This window comes from Limanda limanda, chromosome 10 (assembly GCF_963576545.1).
Source record: "Limanda limanda chromosome 10, fLimLim1.1, whole genome shotgun sequence".
Taxonomy (NCBI): domain Eukaryota; kingdom Metazoa; phylum Chordata; class Actinopteri; order Pleuronectiformes; family Pleuronectidae; genus Limanda; species Limanda limanda.
Window position 1 is genome coordinate 7,738,556 of NC_083645.1, and position 27,979 is coordinate 7,766,534.

At 41.6% G+C, this 27,979-nt stretch overlaps 1 protein-coding gene across 2 annotated transcripts; it reads left to right on the plus strand.

Moving 5' to 3' along the window:
- The first annotated feature begins 10,697 nt into the window (after nt 1–10,697).
- LOC133011936 (protein phosphatase 3 catalytic subunit alpha-like) lies at nt 10,698–27,964 on the plus strand. Of its 2 annotated transcripts, XM_061079876.1 has the most exons (14): nt 10,701–10,893; nt 13,686–13,810; nt 14,932–15,043; nt 18,279–18,424; nt 19,691–19,830; nt 21,054–21,131; nt 22,298–22,392; nt 22,510–22,635; nt 23,340–23,417; nt 23,554–23,638; nt 24,016–24,113; nt 25,540–25,571; nt 27,507–27,525; nt 27,786–27,964. In XM_061079876.1, exons 1-14 carry the CDS (start codon nt 10,725–10,727, stop codon nt 27,962–27,964), a joined length of 1,482 nt encoding a protein of 493 aa, XP_060935859.1. In that variant the 5' UTR covers nt 10,701–10,724. The 2 variants fall into 2 exon arrangements, with proteins under 2 accessions (XP_060935858.1, XP_060935859.1); XM_061079875.1 differs by lacking the exon at nt 27,507–27,525 and having other exon boundaries at nt 10,698–10,893; nt 25,540–25,587.
- The last annotated feature ends 15 nt before the right edge of the window (nt 27,965–27,979 follow it).

Genomic DNA, 27,979 nt, shown 5'->3' on the forward strand with positions numbered 1-27,979 from the left:
AATGTGTTTCACCTTTTCGCTCATCTCTCACTGCTCAGTCCATCTCACCTCACACGCTGCCAGCCGTGCATCCTGTGATTGGTTGACTCAGTGAAAATGACAGTCGTGGATGAGTACGTTTCTTTTCACTGAGTTCATCATCATCGTGACTTTACTCAAGAAGTGTGGCATTTATGATGTGAGTTCATCATAGGTCAAAGCTCCCTCCACTGCTGACATGTAGTAATGATGCAGAATCACTTTGACACTATTTTACTTTTGATTTTCACATTGCTCAGATTAGGCAATCTGCATTAACATCAGAGTTCATATATTGATCATAGTTGTTCGATATTAGCTGTTGAGTTGTGCTAATGACAAGTTAACTGGTTATTAGTTGTAAGTTAACTGTGCTGATGACAAGTTAACCCTTTATTTCAATGGGCGTCAAAAGTTGGTGATCTCCATGGTACAGTGCTACTTTTTTAAACTGATGATTGGTGGCTTTTCTCTATCGCCTGTATATGTAAACATGAATAATAATATATAGAAAACTGTAAATAATCAGGTATTTTATACATGATTATTGGTATAAAATACGTGGCTGGGTTTGTTAATAAACTGCGTTCTCTGTTGCTACTTATAAAGTAAAGGCCGGCGCATGCTTCTGCAACGGCGTCTGCGGCTTTTCACGCAGTTGTGACGCAGGACACGTTGTCGTTCATGGTTTTCCAAGCGTTGCGCGTGTTGCCATGCAATTCCCCGCCAGAACACAGGCGGAGTAATGTTTTTTGTCGAAGTCAGCTCTTCTTCGTGTGTGGCACGAAGAAGAGACGTTTATTTTACACGGTGGCTCCTCAGAGCCTTTTTTCTGGCGGACGAATCCGCCGGTCAGTGACGGGTTATACTAGTGGTCATAGTTTCGGATCTCTTCTGCCCAGTTCCTTTTTATTTGGTCCATATTCGTTCTTCTAAATCTTCCGTGGTTTCCGCTGGTATTATCGGGCGTGAACCGGAAATGCGACTCTGGAAATTATGTAGTTAGCAGACCAATCACAGCCTTGCCGGCTAAGTGACACTTGCGGAGCTTTGCCGTCTACTTAGAAAAATTGGGCGACGCACGTAAGCACGTAAGAAGGGATACATAATTACTTAAGGGGCCCGGAAGGGCTCTTACGCTTCCGGGCCAGTGAAAACGCATAAGCATGCGCCGGCCTTAACTCTCTCCATCAGTTGACAAAGGCTTTCATGGTGCATTAGCCTATAGCTACCTTTACGTTTCTGGTCTACTCCTGGGTGTGCTACGCATGTGATGATAGAAGACATGAAGGCCTCTGATTGAATGGTTTGAAGAGACATGACCAGGTATCCAGAGTTGTACTGAGGCAGGTTTGGAGGTGAGCTTACAAGCGATTGGTTCAAGGTCAACGTGTCATGTTGTGATGCATGACTAGAGAGAATGAGATGACAGAGCCTAGAGATGACGGTCTTTCTGACTGAACGTCCACTGAGCGTCATGTAGCATCAGATGCTTCAACTATGCTAAATGATACAGTCACAACATAAGCTCATGTGTGTGCCAGCATTGTCCGCTCACAGCTTCCTGACTGGACCTCATCACCTGCATGTCTGATTCTGTGCAGGAGTAGAAATGTTCTGTGATGCTAAACATTATTGGCAGAAACTTGGCACTGTAAAACAGTGCGAGATCTTAATGTCAAAGGCTTGTCCAGGAGATTCACACGTTCACACCCCTAGAGCAGCGGTTCACAAACTTTTAACAGTCCCGTACCCCTTCAGACATTCAATCTCCAGCTACGTACCCCCCCCCCCCCCCGTTTTTTTTCATGTTTGTAACACTACCTTTCAAAGCTGATCCTGAATAATGACGGGAATCGGCAGGGACCTCCCGATACGATACTATCACGATACTCAGGTGGCGATACGGTATGTATTGCGATTTCTGTGGGTATTGCGATTCTGTAAGTATTGCGATTCGATATTACGATTTCCTGGGATTTCTTTTGGTTATTTTTTTTTTTTTTAAATGCTGGACCATGGAAAAATGTTGAATCATTCCTTCAAATACAACACAGTCAAATTCACTTAGAGCTTTACCAGTTTTATTTCAAATATTAACATTAACTTAATGACTGCCGGGCAGCCAATAGAGAAAATAAATAAAAATGTGCCCTATTATTGTATAGCCCCTATCAACTGCACACAAACTGACAGATTAAGAAATGTATGCCACTTAGGCTACTTTTAAACAATAAATAAAAGGTAAATTAAATAGAATGAATAAAAGTTTACTTAAAATATAAACTTTGAAATAAACAAAAAGTAGGCTATTGTTGTTTGCATGTAGCCGATGAAAATTTAAAAAAAAAAAAAATCGATTTTCGAGGCAGCATATCGATTTAAAATTGTCATTCACAAGAATCGCGATTTGTAACCTAATCCTGAAATGTTCCAGGCCCTGGTGAATGATGTGACTTTCTCACCAGAGAAAACAGTGAAGCTCTGCTGCTTGTTTTCTTGCTGCTCGTTTTCTTGCTGCATATCTTGCGTCATTTCTTGTGCAGCAACAAACGACCCAGACTTGTGGCAGACCTCTGGTCTCACACAGTGAGACTCTCAGTTGGCTGGTTCCACCTCCACTTCAAACTGCTCAAATGAATCGAATCGTCAGTGGGTGCAATTTGTTCCGCACTAGCTCAAGCACTTAATTTGTACAGTTTGTTCTTATTGTCGCCTAATTATACATAATCATCCCAGGGTTTCCCCCAGAAAACTTGCTAAGCCTGGTGGTAGGGCTGCTAGAAGACCCCCGGGGGGGGGGGGGTTGAGTTGGATTTTGAGCTGGACACGATTGTTTCTTATACTCTAAACATGTTGCACTTTGTTTAATATGCACACCTAACTTTTTTATTTTGAAAAGGGGTTAAATAGATACTTTGATATCTTTTTGAGTTGCACTGCTGACTTAACTTATAAGCCCTCTTTTTTATTTATTTTTATCACGTTGGAGTTGCTAGTTTAAACCTACAGTTTTTCACTTTAATATTTGACACACAGGCAAGTGTCGGCCTACTTTGAAATAAATTAAACACAGAACTTTGTAGGGCTATTTGAGTCCTCCTCATATTTGTGGAAAATGTATGAAATAAGAAGTACCCTATTTTTAAATAAATAAAACCAAATAGCTGCAGCCTAATCGTGTAACGGACTAGGTTTATGTTTATGTTTGGTTTTGACTTATGTTCAGTAAAACACTGTGTTGAAGGAGCGTTCTGATGTCCGACGGTCAGTGAATGGGTCTGGGTGGGACATGTGACTGTTTGGACCAATAGGATGGTTGCTTGGGGATCGGGGCTCAATGAGGAAGTGAAGTGTTGTTGATGTGCGCGAGTGACGGATTTATTTATTTTTTTTAAATAAAAAAAAAAATCGACGCTTAGCCTGGCGGGGGGGGGGGGGGGGGGGGGAGCCTGGCGGCCCGCCAGGCCTATACAGCACTGGGGGAAACCCTGCATCCTTTGTCGGGAACCCAAAACATCATTTGAAAAATGTAATTTTCATCTCTGTAGTCCCTCTTTATAAGTGTGTTTGAACTTTAACTATAGATGCCCTTGTGATAAAAAAAACCCCAATTGTTGATAATAAAGTGAAACCTCTGCAGATAGAAGTGATCTGCGGTTACTATTTATATTTTAAATTGACTGAACTGAGCTTTTTAAACTAAAACCTCCCCTATATTTATACGAGAACAGTGCTGTGTGTGTCTGTTTAGCAACACTAGCAGGTGTAGGCGTAGAAAGATCGTTCTGTCAGTGCATTCGCCACATTGATTCAGACTAGTACGTAACTACTGTTGATCAGTCCCTGTCTCCTAAGACACCTCCACAACTTTGACATTTCTGGTTTCTCTTGACAAGTTTTTGCTGCAGATGCTCCCAGTGCTCAGAGAAGGAATCCAAACATCTTTGATGATCCCCTGACATCCCATGTCAACATGATAATATTGAAATGTATCCATTGCTTTCATAAAAATAAAAAGAACCTGCAGAGCTCATGCTTCCCATCAGCCTCAGCTGTACTTTGTACTAGGTGCTGTGACGTTTCACCCTGTTTTTAAAGCATCAAATAACTAAATTAAATTAAATTTACCTAAAAAATTAACATTCAACAGCATCAGTGCGGAACTACCTAAATGGGGCCCTGGGCTGGCCCCTCCCACACTTACTCCCACTGACACACATGAGCCAGAGAAGAGGGAGAAGAGGAGGTGAACGGAACAATGTATATCGAACAGTAGAAACAAAAAGTTTGAATGAAGGTTTTCCACCAACACTGTAAAATGATAAGGATCAGAGCAGAAGCAGCTGTTGGCTTGTACGATGTCAGAGTCTCTGTCTCAGTGTTCTTCCTCGATGCTGCTTTTGACCTGCACTCACTTTATACTTTAATTATAAACACCAACACTAATCAGGCTTACAGCTCCACCTTAGATCTACCGTCTCTATAGCACACTTCAAATCACTGTTAAAAACACATCTCTTTTCTTTGGCCTTTCTCTCGAGTTGAGAGCTTTATTTATTTTTACCATTTGGATGCAGTGCGTGTTGCTGTTTTTCTTGTTGTACCTTTTAATTTGTGAAGCACTTTGGTCAACCAAGTTGTTTAAAATGTGCTACATAAATAAAGTTGACATTGACTAGACATTAGGACCTGAACTGTAGTGATGTTTACTTTGTGTTTGTTTCATTTGCTGGAGAGTTTTTGAGTATTTAAGTACTTAAATACATTATTTAAACACATTGAAAATGTGACGAGCAGAAACACACACAAACCCACACACATTGATTATTGTGAAGGACCGAACTTAACATTTTTGAGAATGCACAAAGTTAGAGGTTTCCTTGTATAGTTTACAGCAGTGATGCCAGGGTTACGGCCCGCGGGCCGGACCCGGCCCGACTGTACATCACATCCGGCCCGAGGGTGATAAGGGGAGAATATAAATTTTAATTTAATTTTGATGGAATTAAAAAAAAAAAAAAAATTAAAATTTTCGGTGGACTCCGTTAGTTGGTCTGTTGCTGCTGCCCGCCTCAGCTGCAGCAGCGCCGGTAGTGCTGATCGAGATGTTGTCAAAGAAGAGAAAGGTCGACACTGAAGCTCGCATCTTTCAGGATAGATGGAGAGAAAATTATTTCTTTTGGGAAGTAGGAGGCAAACCCGTGTGTCTTATCTGTCGTCAACAAGTGGCTGTACTAAAGGAGTACAACATCAAACGACACTACGAGACCCACGCCGAGAAATACGGCGAGTACACAGGGCAACTCCGGACTCAAAAGCTAAACGAGCTAGCATCATCGCTACAGAAACAGCAAGCCGTATTCTCCAAATGTCGAGATACACACGAAGGTTCGTTTTATTTTAATACATATTGTAACGAACTGATAGTTGAGTTCTGTTCTGTTTGACTGCTTGATATGTGGTTGTTATGAATGTTCCGCTAAGTACACCGTGTTGAATAAGTACTGAGATGTCCTGAGTGTCTGTGAATAGGTCGGGGTCGGACATGTGACAGTTCTTGACCAATGGCTGTGTGGGATGACAGGCTCTCATTGGCTGGTTCGTTGGCGTGTCAGGGGTGAATGAGGAAGTGGAGGGAGAAGACGAGTGTTGATAGATAGATAGATAGATAGATAGATAGATAGATAGATAGATAGATAGATAGATAGATAGATAGATAGATAGATAGATAGATAGATAGATAGATAGATAGATAGATAGATAGATAGATAGATAGATAGATAGATAGATAGATAGATAGATAGATAGATAGATAGATTACTTTCCGAAGGGAAATTAAGTTGCACACGGTACATTTGAATACAATAAAATACAAAAATACAATACAATAGAATAAAATAAAAAATATTGAGGTAGAAAGAATAAAAAACAGATGGTAATGTTATTGTTAGACAGTATATAAGAATAGTACAGTATATATAGTATATAATATAACATAATATATATTTATATATGATAGTAATTATACCAATATAAAAGCAGTATATAGTAATAATGGCAGCAACAGTATATATAATAATAATAGTAATAGTGATATCATAATAGTAATTATAACATGTACACATGTATAAATATGTGTATATAGACTTATGTATACAAAGAATATACAGAGAGTATGATATATTTTATCATTTCCAGTGTGATATGGGGGGGAGGGAATAAAAGGGGCTGGGGTTGACTGATAGCCAGGCTAGTGCCATAAAGGCACATGGGTGTGTGGAAATATGGGTTGGTGACTGGTGATGACTGGCAAAGTTAATGTGCCTCATCTGTTATGGAGCCAATTTAGTTTTTAGATAGCTCATATTTGCCTATTTTTTCAAGAACCGTTTTGTTTTACTAATTCCTACTGGATATTCAATCACATGGTCTAATGTTGGACTACTTTATCCTGGCGCTTTCTTTCTGTGACTCGTTATTTTGCATTGACTTGTTTTCATGTGCAAGCCTTCAATAAATATAATAAAAGTAATTAACAGTTTACACTTGTGTTATTTATAGGAAATGTGTTTTGTTGGCACCTAGTCTATTTTGTTGCATTTCTAATTTATAAATGTAGGCTACTTGCATGGATAGGAAAATGTAACGTTTTTAGAGGGTAACTGTCTCCTGCTTTAGGCTATGTAATTTTAGGCCTCATTGTGAGGCTATTTTGGTGCCGATGCAATTTCTTATTGATGTGTAGGCCTTCATGAATAATTTCAAATAACCTACCTATCCATGTGTTGAGTCAGTGTTTGGCCTTTTCAGTCCGAAAGTGTAATCCGGCCCCCTGAGGTCTTGCTTGAAAAAATCTGGCCCCCTGTCCAATTTCACCCTGGCATCCCTGGTTTACAGCTTTCCTTCTCAGAGAATTTCTTTCATATTCAGGCAAAATGATTCTACACTGAAATATCTTTAACTTGTACGATATTCAAACAAATCAAATAGCATTGAACCCAGCCCCAGTAAAGAAATAACCAATGCATATGAGAATGTCAAGAAAAGGTAGAATAGGTGTATTATGGGTGCACCTAAATGAAAAAGGTAGGCGCACCGGTGCAACCAATGTAAAAAGTAATTAATTTATCATATCAGTTATTTTTAACTTATTTTTTGCCGTTGGCGCGGTTGTCAGATGGTGGGAATTATTAATGTGTGACAGATCAAAGACCTTGATTGACAGCCAGTGAGAGGGAGAGCAAATTTAAAAAAGAGAAAAACATGGTAAAAAATGGATAACAGTGGTTTTGCATGAATAAGAATTAGGGCTGGGCAACGATTAAAAGTTTTAATCGCGATTAATCGCATGATTTCCCTGATTAATCACGATTAATCGCATTTGTATACGCAAAATCCAATAATGAATTAAAAAGTAGTGTATAGCGCAATTTTATTTTCAATGTTCTGCCATATGAACGAAAGTGCCATAACATTTGTTGTGAAAACACTTTTAACATCAGCATTTAATACAGTAGCAGTTAAATAAAATATTCAGTGTAAATCTCAACTTAACAATGTTATCAAAGCAAATACAAAGTTAAAGCTCAATGCCACTGCCAGGGCATTAATGTTATCCTCTTCGTTATGAAAAATGTATACTCCTCCCTGCATCTAACGTAGTCTGCCGAAGCCTCGCTCCACTTGCTGTTTCGTTGAATGATTTGCTGATATCAACTGTGTGTTTTGCATTTAGGTGATATTTGAGACTGGAAGTACTCCGGTGATAAGAAAATTCACCTTGGCAGTGGCTCAACTTTGGTTCTGTCGACTCTGCCGTCTGGAAGGACTTTAAAATGAGAATGGCCATGTAAAAGCTCCATAGCCTTATCCATGGTTGTTTATCCGCCAATTATTTTCTTTTTTCCGGTTCCGCAGCAGTCAGCAACAGACTTTCACAAAATAAAAGCCTGACTTTCACAATAAAACAATAAATAATCAAACGTTAATGCGAGATAAAATAATTAGTTGAGTTAAATAAGTGATGAGTTAACTCGTAACTAACTAATTAACTTGCCCAGCCCTAATAAGAATACAGGTGTGCCTTGCATTTGTTGAATTGTGTGCCTTGGGCAGAGAAAGTTTGAAAGCCACTGCACGTCACAGGCAGGATTTATGACCTTTACTGCATCCAACCAACATGTAGTGATCAAAACACTTTGGCTTCACTTTCGAAGAGCTGTCATGTCTTCCATCTTAACATACATGCTACATTTTCTGTTATTAGAATAACTTTATTAGTAATAACTATATTTGTATAGCACTTTTTCAATACAAGTAACAGAGTGCTTTAAAACAAACCTTATGAAACTCGTGAAAATTATAATTTGAATAAAAATGAATATCATAAAAGAAATAGACATCACATGATAAAAGCGTTTTTGCAGAGATGTGTGTAATGAAGTGAGATAAAACAGGCCCTCATGGCAATTGATGTCTGTTATGTTAAACAGTCCAGACCCGTTACAGATTAATCCAGTACTGTTTTACAAGTTAAACTGGATATGTGGAGAAAAAGCTTCACCAACATTTTTTACAAGTAAATGTCAGAATAAATATTAACCTCAGACAAGGTTTCTTCATAATTTACAACTCTAAGCCCCAGAAAGCTTTCCTCTCAGTCTTTAGCCTTCCAATCATACTCGAACCTCTGGAGTTTGTCAAAATCCCAGAGACGACTGAGTTGGTTCTGAACCTCTCCTCTATCTATTCCCCAACTGCCGAGTACAGTTTTACCAACTTTAGTACCTTTCCCCAAGCTCAGTCTCTGCTGTTCTCCACTCTCTCATACCTGCCCTACTTTCACACTGCTCTCACAATTTACGAGTTTCGCACTCCTTCCCTCTCACCCCTCTCTCCATTTTTCACACACACACACACACACACACACACACACACACACACACACACACACAGATTATAAATATTATAAAACAAAATTTTACCTCAAAACAGAAATACAGTACATATAGACACGCAAATTCTTAACATGACAAGCTCCAGGATCATTAGTTTGAAGTACAGTGCAGTGTGGTCCAGTACAGTAATACAGTACAGCACATAAGCACATCACAGTACAGTGAAGTAGGAGGTTACGCCTCGGGTACGTAAAACCTTCCATATATAACATCAGACCAAACCCGTAGAGCCAGACTGGGTTTAATGTGTAGAATCCACTGTTCTAAATAGATGGAACACCGACCTCCTTCAGCTTGGCAGCTTGTAGTGTGCCGGGACATCTCAGAGGGTTGGGTTCAGTGTAATGCTGTGAAAAAGGGGTGCGGTATGTAGATACGATTTATCAACAGACGTATTTAAATGATTTCCTAATGACACTGTAAACTGACTGTAAATTATTGGTTATTCAACACCCCCACCCACCCAATAGCTCTGGCTAAACGTTGCTGATGTTTCAGTGGTGATTACATAAAGCAATGCTGTCTGCTTCCATGTGGATGTTGTTGAAATGCTTTTACTCCTAAATGTGAGCATCACATTAAAGTGTAATGATGGTCCTCAGTGTGAAAGCAAAGACTGCAGCCTGTCCCCACAACGGGAAGAGAGAGAGAGAGAGAGATGTAGCAAGAGAAAGAGAGAAAAAAAAAGAGCAGGGGCAAGAGGAGCAAGTGCAAATCGGAGACAAAAGTGAGAGAGTGAAAGTGTGTGTGTGTGTGGAGAGGGAGAGAGAGAGAGTGGAAGAGCCAGGCCTAGTTTTTAGTGTGTGATCTAGGCCATTATCTGTGTTAGCACTAGTGGGGCTCCAACAGGCTCTGTGGATCCTGCATAACAATACCTTTTATGAGCTTCTATGTGTGTGTGTGTGTGCATGTGAGTGTGCGCCACTATAGGCTCACACACGTGCGTTCATGCATGTTAGTTCCATTGTGCCATACATAATGTACGCATGCGCCCCTGTGCCTCTGCCTTTTGTTTCTCGTCACTGAGTTTGTTCCTGTTTGTTAACAACACTTGTGCGTGGCTGCATTTTGTCGAGAGTGTTTTTCGTATGTGTGTATGTGTAAGTGTGTGTGTGTGTGTGCGTGTATGTGACTCCTCACGTGCAGCTGTGCGCTCTTGCTGTATCACCCCCGTCGTCAGTCAACCCCCTTCTCCAGCAGCGCCCTGGGGGCCTTCATTATGTAAGAAAGACATTACTGCAGAACAGAGGCAGGCAGCCCTGATAACTCTGGCAGCCCCTGCTTCAATACAACACGCCTCGGCTTCCATCACACACACACAGACACACACATAAACACATAGACACACAGACACGGTCAAAACCTGCAGCAGAGGTGTGATCAGGATAATGGTGAAGATTGAAGGCCGCTGATGTTTGTGGACAAGCTTGTCAAAGTATACAGGAAATGCCAATAAATCATTTTCTGCATTTTAATAAATGTTCTTCTCTCTTTTCCCTGCATCAACATCTCTCACTCCCTCTGTAATCCACTTCACCTCCACCCATACATCCACTGATTTAAACACTCCTCCTCCTTCTAAATCTCATATACCTGCTATAATTCATCTCCCTCTCTCAATCACTGGCTCCATCCTCTGCCTCCATTCCTATTTGCACCTTCTCATTTCTCTCTCCTCGCCCACCTGGCCATCCCTCCCAACATCCATCTCCAGCGGTCCCCTTCCCCCTGGCCCACCAGCTCTCCATGAAGGAGGTGTTCGATGCCGAGGGCCGGCCGCGGGTGGACCTGCTCAAAGCTCATCTCACCAAGGAGGGCCGACTGGAGGAGGCTGTGGCCCTGCGCATCATCGATGAGGGTGCCGCCATTCTGCGCCAGGAGCGCACTATGTTGGACATCGAGGCGCCAGTCACGGGTATGGTACAGTGATGAAACAGTCAAATAAATCTGTAATATAGTGAAGAATTACACGGCAATAACAGTAGCTAATCCTGCTATCAGCAAATGACATGGTTTGACATTCAGGGAAATATGTTTTTTTTTTTCATTGGTTAGTTAGATGAGAACATTTATGACACTGGTTCATGTCTGCACAGTAAATACAACAGTTAATGTAAACAGCTTAGCTTAGCATAAAGACTGGAAACTGGGAAACAGCTGGCTCACCAATTGAACTTTAATATGTCATTTGTTCAACCAATTTTAAGCTGTGTGCCAAACTATTTATTTATTGAGTGGTAACGTTCTGCAGTCTCTACTTCTGGACAAGAACTATTCCAGAGCATAACACAAGGTTAATAGTTTTCAAACAAAGAATATATAGTCGTATGGATGTAGCCTTGGTGAGCTGTACTTGTGCTGAGATGTTTCCACCTGTTTCTAATCTTTATTTTAAACTGTAAACCTGTTTCTTGTATTAATCTTAATCTCATGAAACTTTTATCAAAAAGGTGAATAAGGTTATATTCCACAAGTTGAACTGTTCCTTTAAAAAATGTTTACAAAGCACAGTCTAGGGCGTCTTGCATGAAAAAACAATGTTGTTTATATAACAGCGAGGACACGGATAGAAACAGTCACACAGAGACACAGAGAATTGAGCTGCAGAACGAAAGGCAGAATATTAGCAATTATGAAATAATCAGATTTCAGACACATTGGCTGATTCATTAATATCCCTCACTTTTAATGTGAAATGTTATTTGGTGGCACATCACTGAGAAAAACCAGTAGGCCCTCATGTACCTCACAGCAGCAGGTGCTGGCTTTGGTAATATCTGCATGTATTCCCTTGCCAAGGAAATGGTATGAACCGGGGGGGATGTGGAGAGGATGAGGAGATTGAGAAACAAAATGGAAAACAAGATTGGTAGATGATGTCAGAGTAGACAGACCAGCAGGCAGGCGGACTCAGGCAATCTCAACCTTCTGACACCACCTAGTTTATGTACTTGTGTGTCTCGGCTTGTACATGTGTGCGTTTGTGCAAGTGTGAGTGGTGAGACAATTTTGAGTGGGCTGTCCGGCCCACGCACTGTGGGAACAACACTCAGCTTTCACAGGTACAGATCCCCGGGGACGGAAACAGACAGACAGGCAGATGGAGAGACAGTCGATCATAGGCAGCTCAGTACAGCTGTTCTCAAACCCGCTCGTTCCCAAGGAGCAACCTATCGATCCGGTTTCCACGTTTCTCCACTTGTACGGATTCTGACCCACAAACACTTCGTCTAACTTTGAATTTAAAAAAGATTTCACCGATAAAACTACAGAAAGATGTGCAGATCCATGTAGTCAAGCAAAAGTAATGTTGAGAAGATATTCAGAAAACAGCACTTTGATGCAGTCTCTCTAGAAATGCTCTAAGATCGGCCTCTCTATAGAACAGACAGGCAGGTGAAAGGGTTAAATCTGAGCTGACAGTCTTTTCTGGTGTCACACAGAGGCATCTGGAAGAATACTGAGACAGGTCTGAGAAAGCCAACGGGCACAGTTCAGTTTCGCTCATGCCATTTTTTGCATTCCCAATTCCCAGTTCAAATTAAAGCGAATGCTGAGGAGTCGACACAAAAACAGAGATTAACATGGCAAGCAGATGGAGAAACGCCAGACAGATGTGAAATGACCATCGCATAATGTCTGCAGAGGGGCAACTATGACATCAACTGCAATTGAAAGGAGAGGCCAGACAGATGGGGAGGGAGGTGGATGGGAAGATGTCTGCTGGCACGTCATACAGATGGACCCAGTCCTGAAGTCTTTCAGAATATAAAGTGTTCAGCATGTGAAGCCTTTTCTGAATTAGATCCAATTCTCCCGGATGTCACTTGAGGAAATTGTGGGAAACACAGACAAGAGAATCAGAAAAGAATGAACAAAATCCGACCTTATGAGGCTCTATCCAGAGAGTTTGCAGAAAAGGATGCTTTGTAAAACTACAGGTGCTTCAAACTAAGCATTAGGGCTAAAACTGTTTATCTGCAATATTAATTGATTTGCTGGTTATTTTCTTGATTTCTTGATTACTTGCTGTGTCTGCAAAATGTTTCATAGACATAAAGATGAACAATGTGACTCACATGAAGCCAAAATATCAATGTTTTTGACGTGTACTTTGAGTTTTTAGTTTGAACCAGGTTCCCTCCACGTTAGGCAGGATTTAGGACCTATATTTCAGCCTGCCACTACGTGACGACCAAGGCGCTTTGGCTTCACTTTTGGGGATCTGCCATGTTGTTCATCTTTATATAAAGTCTATGATTTACACCAAAAATATTATTTTATTTGCTTGGGAAATTGATCAAATTACTAGTTTGCCACCCAATCATTTTCTATTGATGAACTTACCAACAATTATTCTACTGATTGTTTCAGGTCTAAATACTCACACAGCAATAAAAGCATTAAAGGTGATTTGGCAGAGAATTTTGATATAGAGGCTAATTTTTAGAAGCCTTTTTTAGACGCTTGGTGCATTTCAAAACAAAGGCCTTCACATGATCTCACTAGACCCTTTTTATCATGTGTTTTCTGTGCGTTTTTCATCAGACAGATGAGTGGGGTTTCTAGCTCAGTACACAGGACACATATACCTCTGCAGATGCAAATCAGGCCATATGGAGCCACCGAGGCAGAGACGGTCCCACATTTGTTAGCTGAGTTGTGTGGAGGCTCTGAGTATTCATGATGTGTGTGCTGTGTCCTCAGTGTGTGGAGACATCCATGGCCAGTTCTTTGACCTGATGAAGTTGTTCGAAGTGGGAGGTTCTCCTGCCAACACACGCTACCTCTTCCTGGGGGACTATGTGGACAGGGGCTACTTCAGTATTGAGGTGAGGACACTGTACACACCTCACTGCAGCACGTCTCCATTTTGCTGTGTGTGTATTCACTGTATTACATATACAGTGAGATTACAACTGAATGATAGTGCACTATTGCCCTCAAATCCATTAGGCCTTTTCCAGCGGTGAGGTTGATGTCACTATGTGGTATACAGTAACACTACTGTGCAGTATTTAATGTATTATAAATGTGCAAAGGGGACTTCAGTTTGGCATTGACACAATGTGTGTCTGACAAGGTGCACGTAGACTGAGGTGATGTAATCGAAAATTTATGGTCAGGGAGTCTCAATATAAAGATCAGCTTTCAGGAACTATTCAGATTTAGTAGCCAGTGTTTTCCTATAGGACACATCAGACAAAGAAGGATTCAAGGTCTGTTGTCGACACACTCTAAGGACACAATGGGGATACTGTGTAAAAGTGAGACAACACTCCATGAGTTATTAGTAGGTTAATAATTAAAAAACTGGTCGGAGCTACAGGTGTTTTTCAAGTCTATTTTTTCCGTGCTAACTTGATCATCACAGTCTGATTTGGGATGATTCTTGTCCAAAGGCTGTTTCTGTCTATCTTTAGACTGGAGTACGGATCAATTTGCTTTCAGCTCAATTAATTTGGACAGTCAAGGAATTCCTAGAAACTGGCTCCATTGTGATTCTCTGTGTTGCACGTTGGATCTGCAGTTTGAATTTAATTTGGGAGAACTGAAAGTGAAATGACCCAAACTCTGTCTCATACAATTACTAACGAGGAATAATGTAGTAAAGCAAAAGTTGTTTTCTCTGCAATGTGGGTTTTAAGGAATAGTTTGACATTTGGGGAAAAGTATCAGACTCTAGATGTTTTAAGAAGAATTGTCAGCATAATAAAAGGCTTTGAATGTGACAAATACTGTTGATTCAAAGAATTCATAACTTGATCTAAAATACACAATCAGTAAAAAATACTTATAAAAACAAGACTGTTTTTTACTTTGTTAAATTTCCTTTTTTTTTAAAGTTCTCAAAATTCAAATGTTGCTCCTCTTTGTTAAATTAAATGTGATTTCCATCGAGCTGTTCTCTCTCTAACCAGCTTCATTTTCTCTCCCCTGGTTGAACCCTCAGTGTGTGTTATACCTGTGGTCACTGAAAATCCTCTACCCAAAGACGCTCTTTCTTCTACGGGGAAACCATGAATGTAGACATCTGACCGAATATTTCACCTTCAAACAAGAATGTGAGTTACTCTTGTTTCCACCTGATGTTCTATGTTGCTTCATCACTTCAACCGTTCTGTTGTTCTTCCCTCTGCTTTCCTACTTCATAATCATCTCAAATCAAATCACAACTCTCTGTTAAAGTTAAGGCTGCAACAAATTATTATTTTTATTTTTATTAATCTGCTGATTTTAAAGACTTTATTCAAATAAAAATGAATGTCCATCATAATTGCCCAAAAATAAGTTGACATAACATTAAGCATCAGTTTGACTTTTATTTAAAGTCATTTTTGAAACAATTGAACCTTGATAATCAGACAAATCCAGGTTTTTCTCTACCTATATATATTAGTCAGCTAGCTACCATGCCATGAATTGCCAAAAGAAAAGAGACCTGTGGAGTATTTTCATGTTCCCACTTGACTTAAAACAAGAACTCTGAAACACTGAAGCTTATACTACATGTTTAGTAACAGGCAAAACCTTGGTGTCCTTTTTGATGACCGTTAAGCAGATGAGTAGAAACAGGCTTGTTTTCCGTTTGTCATGTTGAGCTCTTAGTATTATAAGCATTATATAAAATGTCTAGGAATAAATGAGTGCTGCTCTAGAAATAATGTTATTTCTAAGACCACACAGTGATGCAGTAACACTGTCACCTCACCACAAAAAGGGTGGGAGGTGCTTTTTCTTTCTGTCTGGAGTTGTTCCTCCAGGTACTCCAGCTTCCTCCCACAGTCCAAAGACATGTAGGTTGGGATCAATTTAGTCCAAGACTCTAAATTGACCGTAGGTGTGAATGGTCTCTGTATGTTGGCCGTATGATACGCTGGTGACCTGTCCTGGTGTCGCCCAATGTCAGCTGGGATTGGCTGCAGCTCAGCCCCGACACTCGTAGGTGGAGTGTTATAGATATGGGATGGATGGTTGGATATCATTTCTGACATACAGCTTTGCTTGTAAAAAGGACAAACAAGATAGAGGTTAGATTAATGCTTTATCCGTTATATTTTTTTTAAATGGCAAGTTTGGCTTCTGTTACTGACATCTAAACCTCCACACACCCAACAAGCAGGATGAACCTGCTGACCTTAATCTAAACTCTGATCTAGCACTAGCCTCTATACTATACACCGAATGAGCTATCATAATTGGGTCTGTTCTCAATGTAGCCTGTAGCACTACAAATTATAATTGGCTGATAAAGGCTCCTTGCCCATGCATTGAAAGTAATGCTGGGCCTCACTGGATTTTATTGTTATGTTGAAGGAAGTAAGCTAGTTAGTTGAATATGCTAATGTTTACAGCAATTAACTCCACTTTAACTAGCTCCTTACACATCTGCTCTTGTATCCTTGGTTTTGCAAAAACGAAAACTTCTTTACCTCCCTCGAAACTCTTTAGATGTTGAGTGTCACTCTCATTATACACACTGCTTTAACAAGGTGGGACTCAAACCCTGACAGCTCTGCTGTGCTTAGTTCCACTCTGATTGGATAATTTGCTGCTCAGGAGAGAGGTTTAGCAAAGAGTCAATTAATCTTCTGTCAATCAACTGATCAATACATCGACTGACTGTCTCAGCTGAACTTGAATACTTTCTGGGGCTTTTCCTCTTGTCTTCCTCCCTCTCAAAGATCCTCTTCATCCTCCTCTTTCACTAGCAGGTTGCATCCTCCCTCCTCTTTTCCACTCTCTCATCTTATTTCTCCTCCTTGCCGTCTTCGTCTTCATCCCTCTCTCACTCTCTCTCTCTCTCTCTCACTCTCTCTCTCTCTCTCTCTCTCTCTCTCTCTCTCTCTCTCTCTCTCTCTCTCTCTCTCTCTCTCTCTCTCTCTCTCTCTCTCTCTCTCTCTCTCTCTCTCTCTCTGTCTCTCTCTATGAATCTCTCCTCTGCCAGTGAGTTTCGCTGTCCTGTGCGAGAGTGGGTGATTAGCAGCAAATTAATTTGGCCCGTAATGATTGGCTCAGGGACTTACTCCTCTGTGTCCGATTGGCCAAGGGACGAGGAAGCTAATTTCCCCTGGTGCTCATGGCGAATAGTGGTCGCCCTAAATAACCATCTGCTGTGTGTATGTGTGTGTGTGTGTGTGCAAGTGCATGTACTGTGACTGCATGTGTGTGCAAGAGTAAGGGGCTGACAACTGGTGGACTAGCAATAATGAGTTCTTGCTCTACACGAGGCAGATGGAGAGGTTGACAAACACAGTCCTCGCTGTCACACACACACACACACACACACACAAACAAACACTGAAACGCTCTACAACACTGGCTTTGATTTGTACATGTCGTTCCCGTGTCCTCGCACTCCCCCTCCTCTCTCCCATCTCTCTCTCCTCTCTTCTCTCCCCTCTCCTCGTCGTCCCCTCTCCTCACTCTCTCCCTCTCACCACTCTTAACCTCTCCTCCTTCTCCTGTCTCCTCCCATCAATCTCTCTTTATAGAATTATCATTCTCCCTTTCCATTCCTCCCTGCTCGCTGTCATCCAAAATCCACCCTTCTCTCTCCCTCTTCTTCTTCTTCTCTCTCCATCCTCCTATCTCCTTTCAGCTATTTTAATTCTTTGATATTGTTTTGTGTCAGATGTATTGTTACGCTGATGTGTGAAATGTCCTTAAAGAGACTGTGTGTTGGATGTCTTTATCGACATCCCTGCCAAATCAAAGGAGTTTTTCCTGGAGCAAAGATTCTGCCTAACAGTTACTCTGCTTTATGTGTATATTTGGGTCAGATTTTGTTCACTGGCATCAGAACGGGAGTTTTTGCATCAATATGTTGCCTGTAATAATATGCTATGTGTTCTCATATGGAGCAGGTTTTTATAGTAACGTGCCTTCTGGGAATTGGCATTTCTAAATCATTCGAGAGGATAAAAACATGTCAAGTCCTGGAGAAGAGATGGAAGCATAAATTAATAACGTGTTATTTGGAAATCCTACATGTTAGCGCCTTTATGCTCAAGTGAACTAAAGTATGTTTTGAGAGGAACCAAACAAGTCAGTCTGAGGCCTTAAGATGACTCAGTTCTTCAGATCCATCCATGTAAAGGCTTCATATCTGTTTGTTCTCTGCATTTCTTGTTGCATAGTGTGTTTGTGTGTGTGATATGAAACAGTCACACCCCGAGTGACAGGGGCCGACTATACATTTGTGGGGATAGTTACTGTTCAATGCATGTCAAAGCACACTCAGGCGCTTCTTTTGTCTCACGTCTGAATGTATCTCTCCACGGCTCCATCCACCTCCAGGTAGGATCAAGTACTCGGACCAGGTGTATGATTCCTGCATGGACGCGTTTGATTGCCTACCCCTGGCAGCCCTGATGAACCAGCAGTTCCTCTGTGTGCATGGGGGGCTTTCACCAGAGATCCACACGCTGGACGACATCAAAAAGGTACAAGAAGACATACACATATACAAAGTTTGAAGGAACAGTGCTACCGTACTTAAGCAAGATTTGGGTTTTGACATCTGCCTTGGAAATGTTGTGCCATATATTGTATAGAGTAGGATTTCTGAGAAAACTGCTTTTGAAATTTAGAGTAAGTACATAAAAGAGTTAAAAAAAATTTGCAGCAATATTTACACTCTGGTTTGTTTATCTAGAAGCTGTGGTCAGACTGCACTCACACAGCATGAGATAACTATCTTGCTTTAGCTAGTAGTAAAATCATATATATAATGAGCAATGATGCATCTCAACTTTCTCCTGTTTTATAAAATGAAGCTAAAACATCTTGCACGTCATTTGGAGCCAGAGCCTGCATAGCAGCCATTGTGGTGTGCTGCAATGATATTGATAACCTGCTGATACATGTGCTCGTCCAGTTCCACGTTGTTGATATATTTATAAATTAAAGAATCTAATAACTTACCAATTTAACATAAAACTAAATATATCAGACACATGCTCACTAGAAGTTACACCATTGTGATCAGAACTGCCTCGAGACAAATGGATGCCATGTCCTATCAAGGTGGGGTTAGTGAGCTATACTGCAGCCAGACACCAGGGGGCAATGAAGACTTGGCTTCACTTTTGTCATGTGGTCCATCTTTACTAGCTGTGAGCTAACCATAGCTAGCCTTCACTAAAGCTAAAACTAGATTCACTTAATTAATCATTCCTTACTTTTAAAAGAAAAAATAGCTATTTTCCTAAGCTAACTCTACCCACAGCCTGCACTGGCTAGGCAGATGCTTGATAAGCTACCAGAAGATGCAGCAGTGAAAAAGACGCTCACACAGTCTGTTTGTATTCACTTAATACAGAATACAAAGGCTCACACATGCACACAGAGACATGAGAACACACACTTCCTCATCTAATGGCAGTGTTTCCATGGTGAATCTGCTGGTGTGACATCTTCTCCCCCCTGTGTGGTGAGGGTTGCCATGGAGATGCTGTGCTCTGACAGTATGTGTTTGTGTGCATTTGTGTGCACTATGTGTTTGCTTTTTTTCACCTCCGATTTATACCATATTTGTTTATACCTAACGTGTGTGGTTGATTTGAACATTTTGTGTGATATATATATTATTTGGTCCTAAATGTAAATGACTGTGTGTGCTGGTCTTTATATGAACAACTGTGTCCTTGTAAGCTTACATTTTGTGTGTCTCTTTGTGTGTGTTTGTCTGTGTGCCTCCTGTGTCCTAGTTGGACCGGTTCAAGGAGCCCCCAGCGTTTGGGCCCATGTGCGACCTGTTGTGGGCCGACCCCCTGGAAGACTTTGGCAACGAGAAGACCCAGGAGTATTTTGGCCACAACACAGTCAGAGGCTGCTCCTATTTCTACAGGTACAGGACAAAACTACTCCTCAGGATGACTCGGACAAAATATAGATAAATAGAAAAAATTAGTGAATTGACTGAATTTAGTCTGGTCGCCTTGACATAACAGATCCCTGCACTTATGAAGCCCAGTGTTATGAGTGTGTCCAAACAACCCAGAAAGAATGCAATATTCATATAAAAAATTACATATTAGGAACAATATTCTTTCAAAGTACCGGCTACAGCATGCAGCCAGAAGTGAGGTAGGCTCTCTCAAATGTGTTGTGTGGGGCTCATTCAATATGATTTAATGATGTGGGTGTCTCGTAAGCGAGTGCCTGGTGTTCAGTGAGATGTGGCTTTCATTTATAAACCAGGAATCTAATAAGTTTTAGGTGGAATTATGGTAGTTGGTTTGGGATGTCGGTTATGAGATTAGAGACCCGTCCAGCCTGGTTACACCACATCCAAGATACAACAATAATGGTTAGGATTTGAACAAGAGACAAAAAATCTTGGCCAATTCACACACACACACACACACACACACACACACACAAACAGCACATTCACGAACACATACTCACAGTTCCGTTTCAGCATGAAACGATATCCCACAATCCCCAGGGAGACTGCGCGGTTCTGTTGCTATGACGACTGGCTACTCCTGCCAGATATGAAGTGATATTAAGATACAGTGAGAGAAAGAGGGAGAGCAACATGGGAGGAGTTTTGTGGTGGTGGTGGTGGAAGGATGGACGATGAAAGCTGTAATTCAAAAAATCAAAATAAAGGAATTTAAAAGAGGCGAAGCTGAAGTTGAACTGCTTTGGTCTCGTCCTCGAGTGTAGAAGTTGGTGTTATGACATGTTGTCTGAGGAGAACACTGTGATTTTCTATGTTAAGCGGACAAGGCATCAATCTACCCCCAAAGAACTGAGGCCTGCCTGCGCTCACTAATGCCCCCTGCTGGCCCCTCTTAGACATGACTTGGCCTACTCATCTCCCACTGCAAGACTTAAAACACTTTCATCTGTCTTATGGTTTACAACTGTCTTAATGAATAGCAAATGGCACGTTTTGTATGTAATGTTGTCTTTACTGGATATTTTTGGATATTTCTTCTCCTGGATGTTTTTCCGTGGCCATTTTTCAGATTGTTCCGCTCGCTCTAAGTCTCTCTCTCTCTCTCTCTCTCTCTCTCTCTCTCTCTCTCTCTCTCTCTCTCTCTCTTTCTCTGTCTCCAGTTACCCAGCAGTGTGTGAGTTCCTACAGACCAACAACCTGCTGTCAATCATCCGAGCACATGAAGCACAGGATGCTGGGTAAGCTGACTGACTGTCACAGCTCAGTCCTTCTCTCGGCTTAAAAAGGGAGCACCATTTAATTTAATTGCTTGCCTTGACACTTCATGTGCCGGCCTGTTATTTCTCTTTGTGCAGGAATTGGCACATTAGGGGAAAAAGAGGTTGCACAATTTACCCACTGTCACCATTAAACTGTGTTATTATTATTGTTAGAGTTTGTCTCACTGAGAGCATCCATTACAAAATCCAGGTTGAATAACTTACTTCTTGAAAACAGCACATTAAGGCAACAGGGCCATGTGAGGCTTGCATTACTAGTCTCAATAAAAAAAAAAGAAGTGGGGGCAAAACACAATTTCTGACCCTAAACAAATCCAAATGCATTACCAGCATCTGTTATCTCAGTGAAAATCCTCGAACTATAATGCTGCAATTAAGACAGAGCTATTCTGAGTTGTGCTGTTTGCTGAACCCATTAACAGTATTTTGGTCATGCAGCCGGGTAGTCTGGGTAATCGTCCATCTAGTCTAGGTGCACTTGGAAAAAGGACAGGTCAATAGAAAGGATATTTTTAGTAGAATAAGCTGCTGCACTTGTACCTGGAATACCAGATTAGTCATGAATTTTGTAATTAGTCCACCCTTAAAGGGAGGCAACTGGTAGAGGAAGCTTTTATGCTTTTAAATGATCATCCAGGGATTTTTGTCTATTTCTTTAACAATACGAAAATATATTTTTACTGATTTCCCTGGTAATAACTCATGCATCTTGATAAAAAAATCTGGCATCTTTAGGAGACTAATATTAATCATGGTTAGAAATTTGGTACAGCTTGATTAGATTTGGTGGGACTTTGGGGCCTTACCCGGAGGTATGTGCTATACTGAGAGCCATTCTAAAACTCAAAGTGTTAACTTCTGGTTCTCACTCCTTCTTTTAAACAGAGATTTCAGCAGCTCTACTTTACCCTGTCATTTTGCACTCACAGATTTTCTCAGCCATGCCAGGGAGTCTGTTCTGTTATCACTTGTTTGCTTTTTAAACATGTGGCTGTCTAGTCTTCAAACGGTCCCTGTCTGGTTTAAAGGGCTCTGAAGCAAATCCTCTGGTTTTCATCCACAGAGTCGTGTTTTATTTGAACGGCTGTAACGTGGGCGGTTTGTTTATCTTGCTTGCTCCTCAGGTACCGTATGTACAGGAAGAGTCAGACTACAGGTTTTCCCTCCCTCATCACCATCTTCTCTGCTCCAAACTACCTGGATGTCTACAACAACAAAGGTCTGAAAGTAACTCATTTACACAATTGTCCCCTTCTTCTTAGTATCACATGTGTTATGTGTGTGTTAGTGTTTAGGGAAAAGGCTCATATCTGTATGTGTGTGTGTGTGTGTCTAGCGGCGGTGCTGAAGTATGAGAACAATGTGATGAACATTCGTCAGTTCAACTGTTCTCCTCATCCCTACTGGCTTCCCAACTTCATGGACGTCTTCACATGGTCGTTGCCTTTCGTGGGAGAGAAGGGTACCACACACACTTACCGAACACACACACACACACACACACACACACACACACACACACACACACACACACACACACACACACACACACACACACACACACACACACACACACACACACACACACACACACACACACACACACACACACTAACCGAACACACACACACACACTAACCGAACACTTGCACACACACACACACACACACACACACACACACACACACACTACTTTGTCTAGACTCTTCCACACAGTACACTGAAAGTACTGACACTGATTGTCTTAACAATTTTTCAATAGATTTTTGCCAGACTGGTACTGGCTACTTGTATTTTTATACTGAGTGATGTAAGGACACAGTGCCTCAGAGTATTCTATGAAATATGTGTCCAATAGTTGTTGCTGTCCTCATCCTTTTTCTGTTAGGTAAAATATTTCTGTTTGAAGCACCACTTAATAATATTCTCTAAAAATAGCAGTGACATCAGCTCTAAAAGGTAAACAACCCCTATTTACTGGATTAGAGACATGTGGGTAATGAGAGTTCACTGTGATTTTCTCCTTCACTACAGCAGCAGTAGATAGATGATAGGAAATGAGGAGAGAGGGAGAGATGGAGGCAACAAGAGTCTCCAGCTGGGTGTTTAAACCACCAGGGTGTCACCATGTCCCTGAGAATGTGTGTGTCTCTCTTGGTCCTGCAGTGACTGAGATGCTGGTAAATGTCCTGAGTATCTGCTCTGATGACGAACTTGTGAACGACGGAGAGGAAATCTACGATGGTAACAAACACACAGCACTAACATTACAGCCATATAGGATTAATTTCGTTTTTCATTTAATATGTCCTTAACTAGGTTTTTTTGTAACATTCATTTTGTTAATGAATATCTGAATGAGTGTTTGTTGGTCTTTCAGCCAGTGCAGCAGCAGCAAGGAAAGAGGTGATCAAAAACAAGATCCGAGCCATTGGGAAGATGGCCAAAATGTTCTCTGTTCTACGGTGGGTTGAGTCCTGGTTGTGTGTGTGTGTGCTTACTGCCAACACATGTAGTATTTCGTTTCATTTCTGTAGAAATGAATCAGAAGTTATCTGATTGTGAGTTTGTGGCTTTGAAACCACGAGGATGTTAAACTGCTTGCAGATGTACTGCGTCAGGAAGTGTGTGATTCTCTGTAACTCCCATACCCTCTCTCTTTTACCACATGCACACACTCACACACACACACACACACTCACACACACACACACACACACACACACTCACACACACACACACACACACACACACACACACACACACACACACACACACACACACACACACACACACACACACATACACACATAAACACACATTCTCTCTGTCTGTCTCTCAGGGAGGAGAGTGAGAACGTGTTGACCCTGAAGGGACTGACCCCTACAGGCATGCTGCCCAGCGGAGTGCTGTCTGGGGGCAAACAGACCCTTCAGAGTGGTGAGTGTTTCACACACCTGCACACACACACACACACAGACACACTCCGCATCCTAACCCAGAGCCCACCTTCCAAAGTAGATTTAAAAGATACACAAGCAGACCATCTTCCTTCCTGCCCTCTTTCCTTATCTCCCACTCGACTGCTGTTTTTCTCCTCATCATTCTGCCTCACTGACTCAGTCACCCTCTTCACCTCACCTCACCGGCGCTGAGGATACTAACAGCCTGCTGGTCATGTGTGTGAGTGAGAGAGATAATAACCTTTATATTAAGTGACAGTATTGCAGAGACAGGCAGGAGGGGACATACAGCTAAAGTGTGTGTGAGAGGTGTGTGTGTGTGTGTGTTTGTGTGTGTGTGTGTGTGTGTGTTTGTGAGCTAACAGCAGCTACTGCTAACTCTGAACCTATCATGACCTCAGTGCCCTGAGTTCCTCACCTGACTAAAGCCTGAAACATTCTTTTGAGTCTGTGAATTTGTGAACGCTGAGCGTCCATGCTTGCACTCGTCTGCCAACACAACTGCACAAAACCATGATTTGTCAAAGTGGGACGTATTGCTGCCTTCAAATGGAACTCATAAGCTCCTGGTCACGCTGTGCAAGGTTACATACACAGTGCACCAGGACTTTAAGTGGTAGAGTTATGAGAACAGCGCTGCTAGGCAACAGAAAAATGGATCATATTAACAGTACTCTCAGCTAACAATTTAGCAAGCTAGCCTTCAGGTAACAATCAGTACAAATACATAGAGACAGAGGGAAATGGTCTATACTTCACAATCCATTGAAAAATGTACGACCATGCCCTGAATCATTTCTGAAAACGTCAGCTCACAGGAAAAGGTGGAGATAACCAGAAGAGGGAGGCGTTCATATAAACTCTCCTTGTGAACATAGTAAGCCCGACTCCGCATGAAGACAGGCTATGTTAAACCATCATATGGAAAAAGTCCATTAAAACGTGAGGAGTGAGAGGAGAGAGGGATACAAACCTGAGACGTTGAAGTTTACAATGTTCAAGTTTTACCTCCTTGACAATCATCCCGTCCCTTATCATGTTTTTCCACTGCCATTCTGTCTGAAATTTACTGTGTGCCTCTGCTCTGACCTCCTGGAGGAGGATTTTTTGCTTTATGGGGATGGATTCCCACCTCACTCCCCCACAAATCACCCACTTCTTTGGTGATGGACCAACCCAACCGTTGGACATCTATCTGAGATGTTTGAGGCCCCTCCTGGGCTAGGATAGCCATAACCACTTCTTTGTGTCTTGAAGCCAATACATTTACACATAATTGCACAGAAGCATGTTTCAGCCTCCGCCTCTTTCTTCTCCTCCTTCTTTGCACTTCATCTTCCCTCTTGGACTGTCATCTTCTCTCTCTCTTCCTGTCTCTTCTTTTATCTTTGCCCATCCTTCAGCTACCATTGAGGCCATAGAAGCCATCGAGACAGTTAAGGACGCTGAAGGTAAAATCCCACTCATTTCACTCTGTGTGTGTGTTGTGTGCACACACATGTGTGCACATGTGTGTGGGTGTGCGTGTGATTAGCATGGCTGCGCTCTCAGCAACCCATGCTCATAAGGTCATAGAATTTCTTTACCCACAATGCACTCAGCTCTTCTAACCGCATCAGCCACTCACAACAAAGCCTAAAACTGCTCCACGCTCAAGCAGCCACATTAAACAACACAAACATTCACACATTTTTCTCTTTCCTTCACTTGCTTAAACAGGAATACCGCTACACCTGCTCTGTCAACACACATACACACACATCACACAACTTTTTCTTACACATACGAGAAGAGCGGGACTGTGGGAGGGAGTGGGTGTTGTGAGGGTGGGCAGGGTCACTAAGACCTCTTGTAGTCTGCAGTGTGTTATCTCTGTATTTCATAGTTACTGTAGTTCTGTAGAAAATGAACATGCAATCAATCTGTAGCTCTACAACAGACGGCAGAACACCAGTCACTCGGGAAGCTATAAAAAATAAAAGCAAAGTGTTGATGGAATATATATTTGTCTTCATTTTTGCAACCCAAATCTTCAAACTTTATTCGGGTCAAAATAGTCTTAATTCAAGGTTCAGTTCAGCTTTTCAAGGAGCTTTCGGCCATATTCTGTGACCTCCTCCAGTAAATGATCATGTGACCTTAGCACAGAACTTCGGTCTGGTGAGTACAGTGGGAAGGTGATGTGACCTAGATCATGTGATGAGACCTGAGACATTTGCTGAAGAAGACTGAGGATTATGGTAGAAATCTCTGTGGAAGGCAAAGTAAATTAACCTTCACATGAATCCCTCCAAACTGAGCCTCAGATGTTAAAGTGCTCCTGCAACTATTTGTTCTTATTTGCGAACTATGACTTAGTCAACCTTGAAAGACTTAATCTCAAAATTTAAAACCTCAGTGTAAAGAAAAAGAGAGAATACAATAACACATATGAAGATAAAACACATTTTGCAAATTTTATTGAATCACTGAGCGTCACCAGGACAGTTCTGCCAAGTTCTTCTGTGCTACTGAACAGATTGTTGTCATGGTGTTTGTGTTCTATTTCATTAAATAAATAAATATTATGTGTACATAGGTGATGTGATAACTCTGCACGCTTAGATAATAGTAGTAGTTTGTGTTTGTACCCTTATTGCTGTCCTTGGCCTACATGAGCTACAGCCCATAATTTGTTTGAGCAAATAATTTATGGGAATCACTCGTGTTTTGTATTTCTGTGATGTTATATGACTTGTAGGTGGGTGTTGGCTGTCTGCTGTGTAACACAGTAGTACACTGTATTTGTGAGTGTGCTGCATGTGTGAAAAGATAAAATGACAGGACACACCTCCGGATCTGGGACCGCAGCTCAGCTGATTTCAAAGCGTCAATTATAGTTTAAATGTAAAATGAGGAAATGCAACCTGAGCGAAAAAATTCAAACCTGACACCCGACTTTTGTCCTTCCTTTGAACTTTTGTCTGTAGCTCACAAAATTTTAGGGAAACTGGGAGTTTACCCTAAATTGTCTCTAACAGACGGCTGACTGTCAAACAGTCCTCACAGAAGTGAAAGGTGTTTTCAGGACTTATGAACAACTGCTCCCATGCAGCTTTGTTCCATACTGTGTCTCCTAGTGGCTCAAACCAGAAATCTCAGACCTATGATCTAGGATCAATGGCCAAGTCGCACTGACTGATGCCCACTGTGAGCTCAAAGTAATCCTAGCTCAGCATTCAGACAACATATGAACACTGGCTGATGTGTATATATATATATTTGTGTGTGAGTGTGTGTGTGTGTGTACTGGTGTAGGAGCCCTGAAGATTTGCATATGCTCGAGAAATTTGTCTATCCAAATCCCCAAATGGCCTTCAGCTTGAGGGAGCACTATCAGGATCAAAATGGTCAAAGAGTGTTCTTTCTGGTGCACGCAAACAAAAGCATTTAAAAGGTGAATTAGAGGAGAATAGATGTTTTGTGAATGTTTGTATATTCACATTTGATCGTGCTCTGAATATGTCCTCCAGGGGGTTTAGATACACAAGGTTTGACTGAATGTATTTTAAGATATTAACTCTCTGTGTGCACGTACGTATGCTTGTGTGTGTGTCTGTGTGTGTGTTTCTGTGTGTGTGTGTGTGTGTGTTCGTGTCTGTCTCTGCAGCCATCAGAGGCTTCTCCCCGCAGCATCGGATCAGCAGTTTCGAGGAGGCCAAAGGTCTGGACCGGATCAACGAGAGGATGCCACCGCGGCGCGACGGCGTCAACAGCGTGGGCCTGTCAATGGGCCGCATGAACATGGGAGAGCCCAATGGGACGGACAGCAACAGCAATATAGAGTGATGGACATACACTCCC

Coding starts and splice junctions, on each gene's coding strand:
- LOC133011936 (XM_061079876.1), top strand. CDS start 10,725: ATGAAGGAGGTGTTCGATGCCGAGGGCCGGCCGCGGGTGGACCTGCTC. Junction 13,811..14,931: donor GGGGCTACTTCAGTATTGAG/GTGAGGACACTG, acceptor TTGAACCCTCAG/TGTGTGTTATACCTGTGGTC. Junction 22,636..23,339: donor GCCTTTCGTGGGAGAGAAGG/GTACCACACACA, acceptor TTGGTCCTGCAG/TGACTGAGATGCTGGTAAAT.